The sequence below is a fragment of the Lacerta agilis genome, chromosome 8, assembly GCF_009819535.1.
Source record: "Lacerta agilis isolate rLacAgi1 chromosome 8, rLacAgi1.pri, whole genome shotgun sequence".
Lineage (NCBI taxonomy): Eukaryota > Metazoa > Chordata > Lepidosauria > Squamata > Lacertidae > Lacerta > Lacerta agilis.
In genome coordinates, this window is record NC_046319.1 from 49,225,773 (window position 1) to 49,244,131 (window position 18,359).

At 47.3% G+C, this 18,359-nt stretch overlaps 2 protein-coding genes across 7 annotated transcripts in view; one reads left to right on the forward strand and one right to left on the reverse strand.

Moving 5' to 3' along the window:
* Positions 1-4: 4 nt before the first annotated feature.
* Positions 5-18,045, reverse strand: COG4 (component of oligomeric golgi complex 4). Of its 3 annotated transcripts, none has more exons than XM_033157322.1 (19): positions 18,025-18,045; positions 14,757-14,839; positions 14,491-14,605; positions 12,887-13,061; positions 12,146-12,339; positions 11,640-11,745; positions 11,079-11,236; positions 9,966-10,024; positions 8,598-8,731; positions 7,736-7,854; positions 6,780-6,946; positions 5,830-5,995; positions 5,211-5,273; positions 4,250-4,366; positions 3,438-3,530; positions 2,606-2,689; positions 2,311-2,412; positions 1,622-1,750; positions 5-766 (listed from the first exon to the last, which is right to left on the reverse strand). In XM_033157322.1, exons 2-19 carry the CDS (start codon positions 14,813-14,815, stop codon positions 632-634), a joined length of 2,175 nt encoding a protein of 724 aa, XP_033013213.1. In that variant the 5' UTR covers positions 14,816-14,839; positions 18,025-18,045; the 3' UTR covers positions 5-631. The 3 variants fall into 3 exon arrangements, with proteins under 3 accessions (XP_033013213.1, XP_033013212.1, XP_033013214.1); XM_033157321.1 differs by lacking the exon at positions 18,025-18,045 and adding an exon at positions 16,714-16,898; XM_033157323.1 differs by lacking the exons at positions 5-766; positions 1,622-1,750; positions 18,025-18,045 and adding an exon at positions 16,714-16,898 and having other exon boundaries at positions 2,341-2,455.
* The window catches only part of SF3B3 (splicing factor 3b subunit 3), a 32,677-nt gene continuing 32,327 nt past the window's right edge, over positions 18,010-18,359 (forward strand). For 2 of the 4 annotated variants that reach the window (XM_033157312.1, XM_033157313.1), the window contains exon 1: positions 18,010-18,138. The gene's annotated coding sequence lies outside the window, so the exon portion shown is untranslated. The other 2 variants (XM_033157315.1, XM_033157316.1) reach the window with 1 other exon arrangement.

Consider the following 18,359-nt stretch of genomic DNA (forward strand, 5'->3'; position numbering starts at 1 on the left):
TTGCTGATGTAAATCTCCTTTATTTAAATTGATCTACCCTCCGCACAGCATATGATGAACACATTAAGGGATCTTAAATGAATTCAGACCATTGACTGGTGGAGCTCAGCACTGTCGACTGGAGGCAGCTATCCAGGGTCATAGTCAGGCATCTTAACTGTCTCTGCTTCCAAAGAGCCTTTTCACTGGAGACACCAAGGACAGAATGCAGAATCTACTGGCATAGAAAACATGTCTACATCCCCCAAAGCACCATCTTGTTCCTATGATTTAACAAGTGGGGCTAAGACCACAGGTCAACTAACAGGTGAGCCCAAAATTTACAATAATTGCCTCGCAATTTCAGTTGCTATTTAACTTGAATTTGTGTAGAAATGTTTGTGCATTATGATAAAGATGTAGAAACAGGCGAGCTGTACCAACTCGCAGAAAACAAGAGGGAAATCTCTGAAGGAGGAACTAAGGTTTTAAAGTTTACCCAACGTATACCGAGGTGGTTGTTTTTTCAGCTTCAGAGATCCCACTGAGAAAGGGACTTGCATTTCCCTCCAGTCTTAATAACATAGCAAAGCCTTCTTAGGAGAGGGCACCAGTGATCTCCACTAGCAGGAGTAGGTTGTTGCAAAGACAGCTAGAGGCGAAGTCGCTTGATGTCTTCACTGCGAAAATCCATCCGGAGGGCCAGCACTTGACGGACCTCAGCGGGGGTTAAGCGCCATGTCAGTGGGCCTGAGTTTGGCCCCCAGTAATCCAAAATCTCTGCTACCTGAATGGAAGAGGGAAAGCAAAGTGATTCACCAGGCAGAAGAACAGAGTGACAGTCCATCCAAAAAGCAGGTAGGCAGCTTGGAACACAATAGCTGTGCCTGTCCTCAGCAGCGGGACTGATATGTTGCTGGGCTGGATGCTAAGCTCTATGTGGAGGAATAAAAGCATGTACCCAACATGGTCCCACAAGTGCTCTCCTCTCTAGCCAGCATGTGATGTGGGAAGATTCCAGCTGCAAGGCCCAACACCAGCACCTGAACAGAAGAGGCCGAGGCATACTATTTTTAGTCTATGCTATATTTGCTCTAGTCATCAGAGTTTTCTGAACTTCTAAAGGTGGGACTAAGCAAGTCAAGTGAGTCAGCCATCCAGCCCTCTGCTCCTGTCTGTGCATCTGCTCTGCATGCCTTGCTCTCTTGCTGCTGATTGCCCTTTACCCAGTGGGGGAGGGGAGAGACATTCTGCACTTGTTCAAAGATCCTGTTTTGCATGCTGGGAGCGTGGCCAGGCATCTTGGACCCCTTTCTATAAAGCTGGGTGGAAGCAGCAGCAGTAGCCTCCAGGGCTTTCATATGCCTGTGCTCTCCACAGCCCTGTGAGGATGGGATGCTGCTAGAGTGAGAAAGCAAAGCCTGTGACTTGCTCTCTACTGCACTGTCTTGCTGCCAGCTGGAAACATTAATAACAATTAATCTGTTCCTGACTCAAGAACACAGCAAATCCAAGGAGAGCTGGTGGGTTGTGGTGAGTGGAGCAAACAGGTCAGAGCCCACCCTGGAACATAACATATCTTGTCATTGCTTCCTGCTCCTTCCCCACTCCCAGTTCCCAAAGAGAGCAAAAGCCTGCTCACCCTTTCCAAGTTGAGGATGGTTGCCATCTGGGAGAGCCGGGCAAACTTGTCACGGATGGTCCAGGTGGTCACTGTGGTGAGGTAGGCAATAAGGGAGCGCAGCTCTTTGTCAAACTGCAGCCCACCCAGCTGAAGAAGCCAAAGCAGAGCAAGAGGTCAGGAGTTGCCACACTGAGAGATGTGCCAGAGGGTGATGGGGAACATTCAGTCTCAGGTAATAAAGCCAAACCAAAGTGAAAATAAACAACACCAATAAAGACCAGATGAGGCATGGCTTGGTGCAGTATAAATGGGCAGGGTCCCAGAAAGAAGGGGACAGCTGCTTTGCTCCTCTTCTGATTCTGCTGCTCTGGGCTATGGTGAAGGTCAAGCCATAGAATATACCTCAAACCATGGCTTAATCCACAGCAGCAGGACCAGAAGAGAAGAGAAGCAAAGCAGATGCAATCTTCTCTCCAGGAATCTGCAATAGTTTAGATTCACATTGCCATGTCTCTTGTCAGCATTTGCTTTGCTTACAAGATTCAGCTGCTCAGACTGAAGCTGCTGCCTGCAGCAAGTGCTTCTCACTGTGAGAAACCCAGCTCCACCGAGAGAAGAGCAACGGGACAAGAATTCTGAGGAGTGGCAAGAAGGGAGCAGTCAGCCTGTTTGCTCTTTGGCCCTTCCTGCTTAAGGTCTCTCCTTACCCTACTGAAAGTAGACTTGAGAACAACCTTCTCCAGTTCAACAGCAATGAGGGTGGTCATCAGGCTGGTCAGGCTGTCGTAGATCACTGGTGACAATCCTGCCTGCAGACAGAAAACAAGGGCTGCATCTCACAGGGCAATGTTACTGGAAAACAAGTGAGAGGGAACAGTTGAGGTGGGCACTAATGGCCCCCTCTGTGGTGGTACATCCACTTGCCTGTGATGTGTCGTCAGGGCCACAGGCAAGCTGGGTTACAAAAGAGCATGTAACGCCTGCTCAGGGCCCCAAACACACCTTGAACTCTGCCATCTGCTGCTCCAGATTGAGGATGAATTGCTGGACCCAGGGGTCATTGGCCTCATAGTCATTGAACTCTTCCTACAATGGGAAGAGGATACAGATTGGGTCTCCCATCATTCCAGCACAAGCCCATGAATTTTTTTAAAGCTTTTTTTATTGCAAATATACCAAAGGAAAAAAAAGGAGGGAAACCCATATTAGTTTCCATTAACAAGAATAATCCATCAAAAAGGATAAGAATAACCTATCAAATTTAATTTAAACATATACATTAACGCAAGATATCCATATGCCCAAACAGGTGTTCAAGCAATATTGTAAGATATATATTCAAATGTGAAAAGGGCAGGAAGATATTCAAACCCCCGAGTCACAGGTGGGCATTTATTCTTCCAACCTCCTTGTAGCTAGAGGCTCACAGGATCCCCTTCAACTGCCCTGGCATTGTTAACCAAAGCATCTTCATCAGCATCTGGCATGTTTCCATGCAGTGTCACATGCAATTCTTCACTTCCTTTTAAGAGGGTGTTGCTTCTGAAGGCTTGAGGAAACCCCCCCCCCAATGGATTTTTCAAATAAATATCCTGCTTGAGATTGTGCAAGATATAGTAAAAATAACATTGAAGGTTATTTTCTTTAAAACCCACAAGAGTACTTAGAACTACCAGCAGCATAAAAGAGAGCTGTGCCAGTCAGTTTTGGCCCAGCCATTCTCTAGCTTGCTGTTTTGGGTGTATCTCTCTGCTGGAAAGTAGGAGGAGTTCATTCCAACAGCCCCTTCTCTCTACCATCTGAGCAGTTCAAATGAGCAGGCACTAGGACTCACCTCTTCAATGTTATGGGAGACTGACAGGAAGAGGTTGATCCAAGGTTTCACCTGTGGCTTGATAGCTGAGTTAGTGAGCTCATTCAACCCTTCCTGTGGGGAAGCAGGTGGAGAAAAAGAGAAAACTACTGTCAATATACCAACATATTAAAAAAAAACAACCAGGTACCAGAGAGCTGTTCTTAGCCACTGCTGGCCTACGTGTACCAACTTTGCTCAGGAGAGCAGCTCCTGACAAAGGTGCAAATGAAACCCAGGACTCCTCTGCCTCCAAAAGACAGAGGGAGATTAATTGCAGTTGCAGCAACCAAGGAGTCTGACAACATTGGGTAGCAGGCTTACGGCCGCACGTATATATGCCTGAGTCTGAGTGACTCCTGCAGTGGAGGAAGGGATTGCCTCTCAACCATGGAGCCACGGCATGGCCACCTGCAATTTGAAGTGGCAAAGTCCTGGGAAGCCCTAGAGACAAGACACGGGTGCTTAAGGATGGGAAGGGGTGTCACAGCAACCTGTCAGGTACTGGCCTGGCCTTACATTGCTCTAGGTAGGTGCTGCCCCAGGCAGTCCCACAAAAGGCTTCCCTACCACAGCCCCTATTCTGGATTCCAGATAAGATGTCTCTCCCTTTACAGTGAAGGTTCTCATGCCTCAGAGGCTTAATGCCTCATGCAGGGCCCAAGCTTGTTGATTTCTGGAAATCAGAGGCAGCCTGCTGAGCAAACCATCGCTGGACAGTTTTGTAAGACAGTCCTTGGGATTTGTCTGCTGAACGGAGCTAAGAGGCCATGTTCAAACATTGGAAAGCTTACCTGCAGCAGATCTCGAAACTTGTTGGACATGGCAGCCATGTCTGAAAGACAGCTGTCAATCTTGGGTTGTGCTTGTTCACCCCCAAACCCCTGGCTAAGCAGCTTGGCACAGTCACTCTGTGTGAAAGCACAAAAGAACCTGAGGCACAGGAAGAGCCTTGTTTGTTACCAGGAGCAAATTAGAAACAAGACTGGTGATTGTGAGAGAGAACATAAAGAGAAGTTAAAGAAATGGCCTTTGAAGCTAGACTGGCAAGCGGGAAACAGTGGGCTCATGCATTAGTGTAAATAAACACAGAAGAATCCTCTGCTCACTAACCCTCTGGAGGAAAAGAAGTGGGAGTATAGTCCAGGCCACAACTGTTCCAGCGACTACCCCTGCCCTTCATCACTTTCTGGTAGCAATCCTGATCCAGGAAGCAGAAAGTGACCCTTCTGCCCATTTTTCTGCTGGAAAAAAACCAAAACACTTGGGGGAGGGGGCTGGCCTTAGAAATAGGTGGGAAGACTCTTTGCCACAACCCACTGTTTTGTGGGCTCAACACAGTATGCAAAGGGTAACATTTTAAAGGGCGAAGGAAAAAGAGGCAAGAGCTGAGGTGGGAGAGGACTTCACTGACAGCCTCTACCTCTTCACGCCACGCAAACCCTCACAGCTAGGGATAAGCAGGCAGTGGGCAGTTTAAACCCAGTAGCTTATTTTAACAGACATCTCACTGAGGTTTTATTAGTCTGTGATTTAAGTGTGTTTACCCACCCCAAACTGCTGGGATGAGCCAGTTAAAAAGTTTAAGAAAATGAATCAATCTCGATAAAAGCTCCCAACTGCAGATTTGAGTCAGGCCAACAGGCAACCTCCCAAGAGTAAAGAGTGCAGATTAATAACGCTAACAACAGATAAGAGAAAGATGCCCTCAAGACCTTTCTTGGTAATCAGTGGTGGAAGGTCTGCTGACAGTACCTCCAGGGTCTTCTTTAGTGTCATGATGTTTTCACTGCAGATCTCCACATTGTTTAATGTCACCTAAAGAATGGGAGGGGGCAGAGAGGAAAGGGGGATCAGAATCTTGTGAAATTTGCTACTCCTGGAAGATCCTTGCTATGGGCACAATTAGGATTGGGCATGAAGGACATAGCCAGATGCTCTCGAGACTTGCCACTGCTTGCTTGGGTAGTGGGTTAAGACAACCCACCTGTTTGGCTGCCTCCCTCCCTCCCTCTGGATAGAGAATACAGAACACTGTGACTGACCTCACCACTTCCTCTCCGTCCCATTCACCTGGATGTAAGTACAATTCTCTTCATTGCAAATACAAAGCTTTTATTATACTTGACATTCATTCTCGGAGCCCATCACACTGCTTTCTACTTGGTGACATCCATCCTTTCTCACCGTTACACTGCTCTGACACCATGGCTTAATCTTACAGATTAATGCCTATAATTATTATATTAGAATTTATATACTGCCCTATACCCAGAGGTCTCAGGGCAGTTTACAGAAAAGATCACAATGCTTGCTCCCATTCCTTCCCTATGTCTCCCACCTGTATTACAGGTGTTTAAAGCGGCACACCCACCAGAAATGACTGCTTGGCCTCATCTGTACTTTCAATGCCTTTGGTGTCAAACTTGCCCTGCTGAAGGCTGCTGTGCATGATGCTCACTGCGCTGGTCACACCTCTCTGGAAGTCCTGGAATGTGGTGGCTGGGAAACCCATCTTGAGTTTGTTGCACAAGACTTCCCTGGAAAGGGCAAGAGAGGAGATGGAAGTTGCCAAGACATCCTGTGAGATCTGACCGCTTCCAAGTCACTGTCATACCACGCTGGGCAAAGGGGACAAAGGCAGTGGACTCCTCCAAGCCTTTCCTTCCTCCCAAATTCTTCCAATCATTGCCTGCCACCCTCCTACTCACAACCTTTATTTAGAACCAGCGTCTATTTCAGCTGCTCATCAGCACATGGAAGTGACATAAACAGTCCCCAAAAAGGGCTCAGATAATAAATATTCTGCTCTCTTGCCCAGGAATATTCTTGAGGCACTTGGCCACCCATCCCCAGAGCATCTGTTCACTGCATGCCAATGAAGTGCCCCTAAAGTCACAGCCCTTCTTGTGCACAAAAATGGCCAGGAACCTGGAAGGCTGAAGTATGAAGAAGCCAAGGAATTTTGCATGTAACATTTGCCATTGTGGAACTTGACATGATGGGACCCTTGTGTCAAATTCATAATTTCACTCTCTGCTCAAAGAAGAGGCTAGCCTGCTCCTCTCTGCTGCTCCTCTTGAAGCCTTTCACAGAAAAGAGGCTGGAAGTTGACTACCCTTTCAAAGGTGGAGACAAAAGCTTAAGAAGCTTGGAGCATATATCTACAAGGCAGGTAGGAACCTGAAGCTCATGGCGCCATCTGGTGGAGACCAAGGAGGCGAAAAACCTATGTGCTGAAAATCTATAACCATAAGGGCTGCATTAGGTGAACTGCCTGGTCCACCACAGCCTAGGAGGGCCAAAAAACTCCACACCACACACCTGAAGTCTGACTCCAGCTCCGTAATGGAGTGGTTGATCATAGCACAGAGGCAGTCGATGCTGGAGCTGGAAAGAGCCCGCCCAATGCACTTCTTCACGATATAGAAGACATCATCCACCATACTGGAGGTCAGCTGACCCTTCTCACATGTGTCCATAGCAACAGCCTGGCAAAGAAATCGACACACATCATTGACTTCCACAGAACACCTATATTGGTGCAGCTATACTGGCTACCTGCATGTTTCCTGGCCCAATTCAAAGCGCCTGTTTTCACCTATAAAGCCCTTTATGATTCAGGACCTCCCTGGAGTCACTGATCTTCACATGAGCCATTCTCTGGGTACACTCTTTGAGGGAGATTCAGAGAGAAGGAACAAGAGAGAGCATGGCTCTGGTTCCCAGTCTGTGGGAGCCTATACCCAGTGAGGTCTGTCTCTTCTACCAGGCATATGACCTAGTATGACACCTATTTGAATGCATGCTCTTCCTGCTGATGTTCTTGGTTTTTCTGCTGGACTTGATTATAGGTTAGCAGAATGGTTTTACTGAAATGTATTGCCTGATATGTTATGTCGTTCAACCTTTTGTAAGTCACTTAGAGCAAGACAAGTAAGGAGGGCCAGCAAGACTCTTCACGACCTGCAAAGCCAGCTGATCATGAACTGCTCAGGCAGGCAGCTGCACTCTCCAGACATGGGCCTTCCAGAATTCATGTAATTTGCTGTGCCTGAAGAATAGAGGATATTTTTTTTAATCTATGAAGAGAATTTCAAAGGCGTCTCAAAACTGTAACAGTCTTTTCTGGTGCTCACACTATAGACAATTCAGAAATCCCCACAGGAATTTTCAGAGCCCAGTCAATCAGAAGGGCCTCAATCCACTATGATGCACTCAGTACCCTAAGATTCAACTCGATATCCCTCCATCCTGAAAAGGAGGGCAGCTTCCCCTACCTTGTTGACAGTCTCCCTCATGAAATACTCCTCCATGGTAATATAGTAGCCAATCAGCTCCTGCATGGCACAGCTCAGTAAGCAGTGTTTCAGCAGCTTGTCCAGGCACTTCTGATGCTCTGTGGAGTACAAACAGAGAAGCAGGCCATGGGCTGCAGTAACAGGACACCAGTCCAGCTCCTTCTGAGCAACTGCAATTTCCTGCACACAACATTCCCCACCCCTGGTAAGTTATCCACCTCGTCTTGCAATCCACAGCTTATTTAGGAGGAAAACGAGCAGGGGAACGATGCACACACAAGGTAACCACAGGACAAGGAAACAAAACCTTATAGGCAGGACTGAAGATGCAGAGGCGAGGGGGTGGGTGGGCTGAGCAATTCCTTAGTCTTGCTCTGTACCCTCCTAAAGTGTTAATGCCTCTTGCCTGCCTGGATGGAAGTTGGAGACTGTTATGTCTGAGTGTGTGCCTGGAGAAACCTTGTGTTGTCTGTTGCATGGCTGGAATTCAGCCAGCTGTACAAAGGTGAGAGTCATGTCTGTTACTCTGCCCACTGCAGTCCCAACCCTACCCACATTGGCACGTGACTCTTGGGAAATGCTGCCTGATCCACAGCCTACAAAGCATGGCCAGAATACTAATAGTGCAATCCTAACCATACCTACTCAGAAGCAAGTCCAACTGAATTCAATGGGGCTTACTCCCAGTAAGTGGAGTTAGTAATGCAGCATAACTTCTTAACTTATTATTTCTGTTGTGAAATCCTGCCCCTTACACAAGTTCATCTGGTGAGCCAAACCAGCCACAAGTCAAAAAGCACCTCAGATTTGGTTTTGTGCAAGGAGTATTTGAGGTTTTCACCTTGCTTCACATCCTCTGAAGCCATGGAATCTCCCACCTCAAAGTCGGAGATGATGCGCCTTCTAATGAATCTCAGATACAGCTCACTCCGTGCATTCATCAAGGTAACCTCTGTTAAAATGGGGTCAAGTTCCCTGTGAGAAGAAAAGTGACAGTCAATAGCAGAACCACTGAGAAAGCAGGCATTTCACAAAAAGATGAGGTGGTAGAACAAAGCCCTCAGGACAACTCTGGACAGCCAGCAAGCTCATGTTGGAATCCTGAAATTGCTGCATGTAAAACAATGCTTCCAGTCAACAAACAAACGTTTGCAGATGTAGAAATATAGTGCAATGAGCCAGTCTGTGACCATAAGGCTGGCTTTGCCATTTCCTGTCATGCCAATGATTTGTGGTTTTTGTTTACCAGTGCTGTGAAAACCTGTTCTTCATAGCAGAGGAACAAGCTTCAGGGGAGGCCTTGCTGTTCCTGCAAGAAATTGGTTAATAACTGGGCATTTGGATTTGGCAGGAACAAGAATCCCCAGAAACCTCAGCGTAGTCATCAGCTGGGTGGCTAAAACTTGAGCTTAGCAATGACCAGAGACAAACTCATAAAGTAGGTAAAACTTGCCACAGCAGCTCTGGAGAGTGGGTTTTAAACAGGTGCATGTACACACACACTCTCTCTCTCTCCCTTTCCAGAGAGAGATGCAAACCTCTGGCAGCTGCAAATTGCCTTCAATCCTACAAATTCACCCAGCTGATCAAACAACTCAAGCAGAGAAATGTAATACCAGCCAGGCCTGAACCTAGATTGGAACTGGGTTGTTAAGGGCCAGTCTTCAACAGAGCCAGCAACTGCCACAACTCTCTTGAGTACCTTCCTGAGAAAGCATTAGCAACCAAGTGGTGGTTGTCATAATCATTTGCTCCAGGGTGTAAGTCACCTCATAAGTCCCTGGCCTGCTCATCCTCACCACTTTACATTCTTACCTACTGTAATCCACTCTTCCCCCTTTTCCATTCCAATTTGCAGTTTATATGATCTATCTCTGATGCAAATGGTTCCATCAAACACACAAATACTGTACAACACAATTCCATCTTGTGCAGTCTTCCATTGTGAGACAGGCCAGGGGAGAAAGCAGGTGATTCCCCCTAATCTATGAAAGAGCCTCTGCCTCCTAGTGGACAGATGTCTGGCCCAAAGGAGAGCACACTGGATGGCATCACAGAGGGAGAACACACTAGTTTCGTAAGACTGGGCCTGGTCCTTTCCAGGATACCCTTGGACATTTAAGTGCCAGGTCAAACCACAATTTCCCACAATGAAAAGAGTTGTGGCTGAAAAACAGAAAGGAAAGGGGGAAGATTTTGGCCAGCCTACCTTGGCTCAATCTTTTCCGCAACTGAACTCCTCATCATGCTGTTCTGAACATGCTGAAACTGCAAGCGTAAGAAATAGAGGGCTGTTAGAAACCTCTTTTCTGCTTGTTGACTCCTAAATTACCAGTCTCCTCCTGCTGGAGCAGTAATAAGGCAACAGGTAAAGGGAAGGAGAGCTAAGGATGACGTCTTCATTCCACACCCAAAGGGAATTTACATAGGGGTTAGAGAGAGATCAGAAACAGAAGGATGTTAACAGAAGCTTTTGAAAGAAGCATTAAAAAGAAAAGAAAAAAAAACACACTAATAAGCAAACCCCAGAAGTATTTGCTATGTTGGACAACAGGAGTCTACAGGGAAATTGCCACCAAGCCTTAGAGCATGACTCAGCAGAAAGAGAGAGAGAAACAGAGACAGCGTGCAAACTCATTTATTTGCTGGGCCCTGAAGCTCATTGGGTGGCCTTGGACAAGCCAGCTAAACTGACACACAGGAGAGTTGGAAGGCAATGGGTAGCATCGTTACCCATTGGTGTACATGGCACATTGCAGAGTTAATAATTTAGGGACAACAGGAAAAGTCACTCACCCTCTGACATGCCTTGAGTGAGAGGGGAGGGGAGGGGGGAGTGTGGGCTGTGGCTGCAGAGAGCTGCAGACATTTGGGGGCACTTTTCTGTATGGAACCTCAAAACCCTTTAGGCATATCGGCCTGGGTGTACTGGGTGGCCAAACTCTGCCCTATTTTGCAGACGGGACAGAAGCAGTGACAGCCATCACTGGGATGTTGTAAAAGTTGAACCAACAGGGATTGAAGGTATACAGCAGGCAGGATGGGGTGTGTGGGTGAGTCACTGGGGCCACTAGTAATTAGAGCATTTGAGTTCCCTAACCAGCCAAGAGACTAGCCTTCTGCACTGGCATGCCACCACCAGTAAGAGAACAAAAGTGACCCCAGCAGCAGCCCACAACGTGAAGTCTGCATGTGCTGTCCCCATTGTTACAAGCCGTATAAAGGGCTCTCTTGCACCAGCAAATTCAAGAGAAGCCTCATGGAACTGGCTCAAAGTGGGTTCCTCCATGTCTTCCTCAGGCCACACTGGCAAGTCTCTCACCTGTCTGTGATAGGATCTCTGCTGGATAAACTTGTCCACAACCTTTTCTACCTGTCGATCACATTCTGTCTGTAGGTGCTTAATCAGTGTATAAAGCCTGCCTGGTCCATAGTAGGTCTCCACAATGGGCTGGTGGGTCTCCACAATACGGGCAATCCCTAGAAGAAGAAGAAACAGGTGATATGAGACTGTGGTACAGTGCTCCAGAAAAAGCTGCCACCCCATCCTGTGAGGACAAAAGGATCATTCCAAACAGAAGTCCAAGACTATCCTCCAACACTTCACTGCTTGTGCAATGCTGTCAAGACAGCATCCTGTTTCTAGTAATATGGGGAAGGGCTACAGCTCAGTGGTAGAGCATCTGCTTGGCATGCAGATGCTCCCAGAGTCAGTCCTTAATGGCATCTCCTAGTAGGTCTGGGAACACACCCCAACTGAAATAATGACAAGTCCCTGGCAGTCAGTATAGGCAGTACAGTATTGAATTAGATGATAGACCAATGGTTTGACTTAGCATAAGGCAGATATTCTAAGGTATTCTCAATGGCGGCAGGGGGTTACCTTCAAAAAGTAGGGTCAGCGTGTCTGCAAAGATAGCTGCAGCTCTACGGTCACTCATGTCTGTCTTCATCACCAACTGCAGGTTCTCCTCCGCTTTATTTGCAACCTGAAAAGAATGGAGACCTTTAGCCTATGTTATCCCACAGCCTCAATCAAAACTCATGCAAGGACAATCCTCCTGGAGGAGCCTTTTTAAAATTAAGATTTTGTTAATCAATCAGTCAATCAATCAATCAATCAATCAATCAAATCTTTACAGCAGTGGCCATCACTTTAACCTGTTGCAGATAGTTCCATAGTTGAATTATGTGTTACGTGATGGATATGAGGCTGCTTGTAACTGCACACACATCTACTGTGTTCCCTCCTTACCCATCTTTTTTCTAAACTAAAAAGTCCCAGTTTCTATAAGACAGACCCACTAGAACAGGAGCAATGGCTCAACCCCAAGAAGTTCGGAATGCATCTTGACTGCAAATGAGCAGCAGCTCTCAAGATACTCTTACCTGTTTGCACAGGTACTCGGAGAATTTACTTAGTCCTTCTTCATGCAAGCCCAGCAGAGGAAATATCTTGAAAAAGCGCTCCACTTGGGGCAGGTCTTCCTGTTTTGTGGCAATGTCAAATTTCTCAGTCACAATCACCTTCAGGCGCTGCTCTGCCTCCTGCAGAAGCTTCAAGTTGGCTTCAATTATGCTGCCTGCCCAGAAAGGAGTTCTCAGTATCATTTCTCTGCAATGGCTCCCCTCAGAGGTGGGTCACACATCAATATTATCACTTTAAAAAATGCTCCTTTTTGTTCAGACCTTGGAAGGGCACTGTGATTTGCTTCTGCTGGTTATCTTTTTATTTCATCACAGTTGCCATTTAATCTGACTTTTAATTAGGATTTATGATGGTTCTGTATTTATATACTGTTTATTGTGTTTTTAAAACATGCCCTGCTCTGGGACCCTTGTGTGAAGTGCTAGGGTGTTATAAATATGTGAAATAAAAAAGAGGAATGAAAGTAGTAGAGGTTTAGGCAGCATTTGTTCGTAGTGACAAAGTTGGCGTTTGCTCATTTTTACTAGAAACAACAGAAATCATCACAGAAACACAGAACTGAAGGATGACTTCTGGGTGTATTCTGTAAAACCAAATAACACTTAATGTACTTTACAACAACCGGGTGCCTTTTGGGCTGTTGTTAATATATTAGAATCTACCTAGATACAATTAAATAATCCAATAAACATAATGAATACCTTCCTGGCCCTGCCTGCTGAGCTCAATGACAGATTTGTCCAAAGAAAGGTAGCGATGAATATGTGCAGCGGCCTGTTCATAATCTTCATTCCTCAGGGCTGTCTGGACTCCATCCATGCAGAATTTCAAGTCCAGAATGTCATCTGCTCTCTGGATGGCTTGATAGAGGCGATTCTGCCAACAAGGGCCCCAATTAATTCCCCTCCAAAATTGGCAAGGCAGAAGCAGAAGAGGCTAATGGAGACCACAACAGCTGAGGAAGCGACATATGATGATTTCCCAGCTGTGGGTGCTCCGCGCTAATCCCACCAGCCAGATTGCTGCGCTGTGAGCATGTATTCAAGATATGACAAGATCCAGCACAGCAGGGAAGAGTTCTCCAGGATGCAACTAGCCTGGCCACGATCACACACATTCATCTCATCAAGGCTGGGCCAAGCAGCACGCGCTGCATCAGGATGTCTTTGGAAAACGTTTAGAACCCTCAGCTTGAGTTTTGAAAGGGGCAAGCTTTTTTTGCAGCTTGCTATTGCTATATCAGGTGTCATGGCTTCCAATGACTTCTTCTAAAGTCCTAAACAGCTTGGAGGCAGACCATCTCTTCCCACAAGGATCCTGCCCATCTACACAGGGAAGGCTCTATCAGCACCAAAAGGGTGCCTGGTGGGAATGCGGGGGACAACCATTGTCATGGCACTGTGTGTGTGGCATTCCATGCCCTGGGAGATGAGATGGGCTACCTTCCTAACAGTTTTCAGATGCCAAGCAATGACATTTTTGTTCCAGCATGCCTACAATGCAGCTTTCCCTTGCCTATCCCTGTAGTAATTAATATATTTGAATACCTTAGACCTTGGCCTGTTATCGCTTCACTCTTCCCCCTTTCTGTGATCATGGCCCACTTTAACTCCAGGTTAAAATATTCCAACATGTCTCTTGATTATGCATGTGAAGGGATATGCCCATGTAAATAGAGAATGTGTGGGCCGTATTTGAAACAAGTGCATCTGAAACGTTTCTAGATTCAGGTAGGTAGCTGCGTTGGTCTGACACAGTTGGGGGGGGGGAGTCCAGTAGCACCTTGGAGACCAACTAAGTTTGTTCTGGGTATAAGCTTTCGTGTGCATGCATTTTATCTGAAGAAGTCTGCATATACATGATAGCTTATACTCAGAACAAACTTAGTTGGTCTCTAAGGTGCTACTGGACATTTTTTATAAAACATTTCTGCAACCCTTGACAACTCAAATAAACACCACATGTCAAAAACAGATGAGTGGAAGGGGACAGCCTTATATTCTTATTATTTATTGAATTTCTATACTGCCCTACTTATGAAGATCATGGGGTGGTTCACAATATAAAACACAAAAATACATACCATGATAACAAACCAAAACAATACAATACCCCTACAATATTATTATTATTATTATTATTATTATTATTATTATTATTATTATTACTGTACAGGTATGAAAGGACCAGTGATGGGGGAGGGAAAGACAAATTCCTCCTTAAATGTCAACAATCACACACAGCACCGACCCATGCCATGGCAACCCAATTGGACTCAAAGCTCAGTATGGATTTATCTAGTTACCTTGGCAAGGTCGAGCTGTCGGACTTTGCTGCTGACATTCTCAGCCAGATTGCAGGTGAAAGTGATCATCCCAGCTAGCTGCTTTGCATCGCCTTCAATGAGCTGCAGGTTAGGACTGAAAACAAAGAAATAAGGGAAGGTAGGGTGTCTATTTTGGAAAAAGCAGCACCCACAAGGGTAATGACAATCAGCCTGACCTTCATCTGGCTCTATTTGTTCTGGCAACGATGCAGCACTGCACATACAGTACTACGACTGCTACTCACCCCATGCGATGAAGGGTAGCCATCTTGCTCTCCATGGAGCTCTGCTGTTCCAGAAGCATCTCCAACTCTTCTTCCACGGCTTTCTGAAAAACAGAAATATAATGCTGCAGGCATAATCAATGCCCAATTTGCAGCTTGTCCCTTTCAAGATCAATGGTAATGGCATGACTTAAGAACTCAATGTGACATCAGATCAGGGATCCAAGCAAACGGTTGCTAATAGGGGTTGGGCACATCACGTGCTCTATTCTGCATCAGTTTATCCTTTCCATGAAAGAGGGTGTGCTTCCTCTCAAACAACAATGGAGTCCGTTACTAGATAAATGGGATATCCATCACTATCATATCCTACTCCTGAGCTTCCAGAGGCAGATACTGCCCTGGAATGATCCATCAAGGCTTTTTTGTCTCCTTGGGTTCAGGACCTTTGCACACATGACCAATATTTGTTGCACATCACTAGCTCTGATTGTACCCAATCGTATGGGACAATCCACATTATGCTGGATTTGGGGTCTGCAACACAATGCCCATGGCCACTCCCTGTGGTGCACTCTGAGGCCAACTGTACCTGCCCATGCATGCTTAACACTGTGGTTTTGCCAAGCAAACTGCAGGCATTCATGTGCCGTACCCTCTTCCCTTTCTTGGCCCAGAGAAATTCCTCTTAGGAAAGGAAAGGAAGGTGGGGCAGCTGGAGGCTCATGCCTTTCTTTGTCTTGCCGCGTTCTCAGGGAAGAAAAAGGCAGGATCCTGTTACTACCTTTAACTTTTGAAGAAGAGAGTGATATGGGTGTGTTCCTGGCTGTTTTATATATATATATGTTATTTTACTGGCTTTTATGTTGAGTGGGTTATGTTTTGCCAGTATTTGAGTGGGTGGTGGCGGCAGCAGCAGGCTTAGTGGGGCTGTTTTGCCTTTTTTGTGGGGGTGTTTGGATTGCCTGCGTTTGAGGTTGCATACCTTTTGGCTGTTTGTTTTGGTAGGTTTGCCAATACCTCTTTTGCTTGTTTTGGGGGAGGTTGCCTCCCGTTTGACTTGCTTATGATAGTGTTTTCCCTATAGTTTACTTGGACAAGGTATTCTGTGTATCACTAGTTTTTGGGTCTTTGCAGTGCCCACAACAGTTTATTAGATTCCCAAATGTGCCCCAGGCCACAAAAGGTTTAGGACTAGAGTACTGACGGTTGTTACATCTATCCAGAAACCGAAGCGGACACTTGCTCAGATGCACCCAGGAATTTTATCTGTGGAATATTTGTGGCCCTATGATATGACATTTTAGGTTTTTATCATTTTACCTTGTTTTAACTTTTGTGAGGGAGAGTCATGAGCATCTATTTAACCCCCCCCAACCATGCAGCTCCGACATCATTTGACCACATCTGGTGGGCAACAAGTTGGCGAAAGCTGGTCTCCCATCTTGAAGGAAGGAGAACCTAAGAGGGGTTTGATGGCTCAGGCCAAAGGCACCCCACAGATTCCAGCATCCTTTCCTCACCATGGCCAACCAGATGCCCCAAAGGGAAACCCACAAACAGGATATGGGTGCGACAGCAACTCTCCCCCTTGTAATTCCAGAAACTACTACTATTCAGAAACATCACTGCCTCTGACCATGGAAGCAGCACATAGCCACTCTGGGTAATATCCACTGAAAACCTCCTCCTCCATGAATTTGCCCAATCTTCTTTTGATGCCCTCCAATTTAGTGCCCACCTCTGCCTCCTGCGGAAGAGAGTTCCACAGTTTTAACTGTGCCGCGGGAAGAGGGGGCTTTATTCTGGGGGAAAGGGAGCCTTGCCCGCCGCTCGCTTCCCAGTTCCTAACTCCTGGGGGCGAGGGGGCACCCTAGACAGGAGCGAGGCTCGAAGGGGCGGTAAGGGATACAGAGGCTGCTTGATCCGGTATTACGGGGACTGGGAGGGGAGGGGGAGAATATAATCCAAGCCGCACCTCCTCCCCGCACAGGCGGCTGTAGGCGGCCTCCAGCTCCGGCAGGTCAGTGAGCGCCCGGATTTGCTCCATGGACAGTGAGGAGGATGAGGAAACAGAAGGTCCGGAGCCGCCGCCATCGCTCCCTCCCCTCAGGCCTGAACCGGCCGCCGACGCCGCCATTTTGGCCCCACGTCGTTCTAGAGATAAGAAAATTGTAGAGTCGCGCTCGATTAGCCAGGAAATGGCGCTTCCGGGCTCCTGAGGACGCTTTTTTATGGTAACCCCCCTCTAAGCGTAAACGGACCACAGAAGCCGCGGGATGGCGGCTTTTGTTACTGATCTGTAATTAGATTTTTGCGCCCTCTTTCGCCCAGGAAGCTCACGGCTCTCCCCCCACTTTTTATTCTCACAACCACCCTGAGAGGTAGGCCTACAAGCCGAGAGGCAGCGATTAGCCAAAGGTCAGCCTCTGACTTCCAAGGCTGAGCGGGGGCGTTGAAGCAGTGTCTCCCGCGGTCTTCACTGGCTCTTGATGGCTGCAACGCCTGTTTTACTTCATTTCACTTTGTCTCTCATCGCCTTTCCTCCAAGGGGCTTAAGGTGCTGTACGTAGTCTCCATGCTCCACGGGGGCCGCTTTATCCCCTCAAAACCCCTGCGAGGAAGACCGGGGTGTGAGAGACGGGGACATGCCCGAGACCTCCCAAGTCCTGGTCTAACACGGTCACCAGGACACCGCACCGGCTCAGTCCATTTCAGCCCAAACATTTCAACATAATTTTATTATTTATGCCCCGCCCATCTGGCTGGGTTTCCCCAGCCACTCTGGGCGGCTTACAGCATATATATAAAAACATAGTCAAACACCTAACATTAAAAACTTCCCGATACAGGGCTGCCTTCAGATGTCTTCTAAAAGAATACAAGCGGAGAATAAAACCCGCGAGGCAACGGAGCACAGGCAGACAAAGCCTGGCAGGAGAATGGACAGAAAAATACAGTGAAGCCCCTAGAGAAAGTGGGGAAAGCACAGCGTCCAAAAGTGAATCCGCCTTCCGGCGTCCGTGTATACGTCTACGCAAAATAGACTATCGCAGACAAATCGTCACATCCGGGAACATTAATATAGGTGCCTAAGCTATTGCCTGTGTCTCTGGGAGGAACAACCAGGAGCAGCGGCGTTTCTGTTGCAGAATAAAATGGTGAGATTACTTCCAGAGCAAAACAACAACTCCAGGCTAAAACGGGTGAAGTGGAACAGTTCAAGCCGCGCGGGGATTGCTTCTGGCATGGCGTGGCCAGCCCAATCGCTCAGTTCCGCGCTACTTACGTGGAAGGACCCAAGGAGCGCGGGAGGCCGCTGGGGCAATGGCGGTGCTTGACTGCGGGCTGTGGAGGAAGTGAAGCAGCGGCAGGATCCGCCGCCATCCGCGCTGCTCTTGCGGTAAACGCTGCCAGATCCCTTTCAGAATTAGGCTGCAACTTCTCTAATCCCCGGCGGGAGGAGGACATGGCGTATTTGTAGGCTGCCACACGCGCGGTGTTACCGAGGCCCTTGAGTGAACCGTTGCTGGGCGACGCCGGTGCGGGCGGGAAAGAGCTCTGGACAAGCAGGCGGTTAGGGCACCGCGCTTTTTACACTTCTCTGGACAATCTCGGCCGCAT

Excerpts from the sequence above, each read along its gene's own strand:
- COG4 (XM_033157321.1), bottom strand. The coding sequence starts at position 16,875 with ATGGCGGCGTCGGCGGCCGGTTCAGGCCTGAGGGGAGGGAGCGATGGC. Across the intron at positions 5,996-6,779 it reads GAGCTGGAGTCAGACTTCAG|GGAAGTCTTGTGCAACAAAC; the intron begins GTGTGTGGTGTG and ends TGCCCTTTCCAG. Across the intron at positions 3,531-4,249 it reads AGTTTCGAGATCTGCTGCAG|GAAGGGTTGAATGAGCTCAC; the intron begins GTAAGCTTTCCA and ends GCTTCCCCACAG.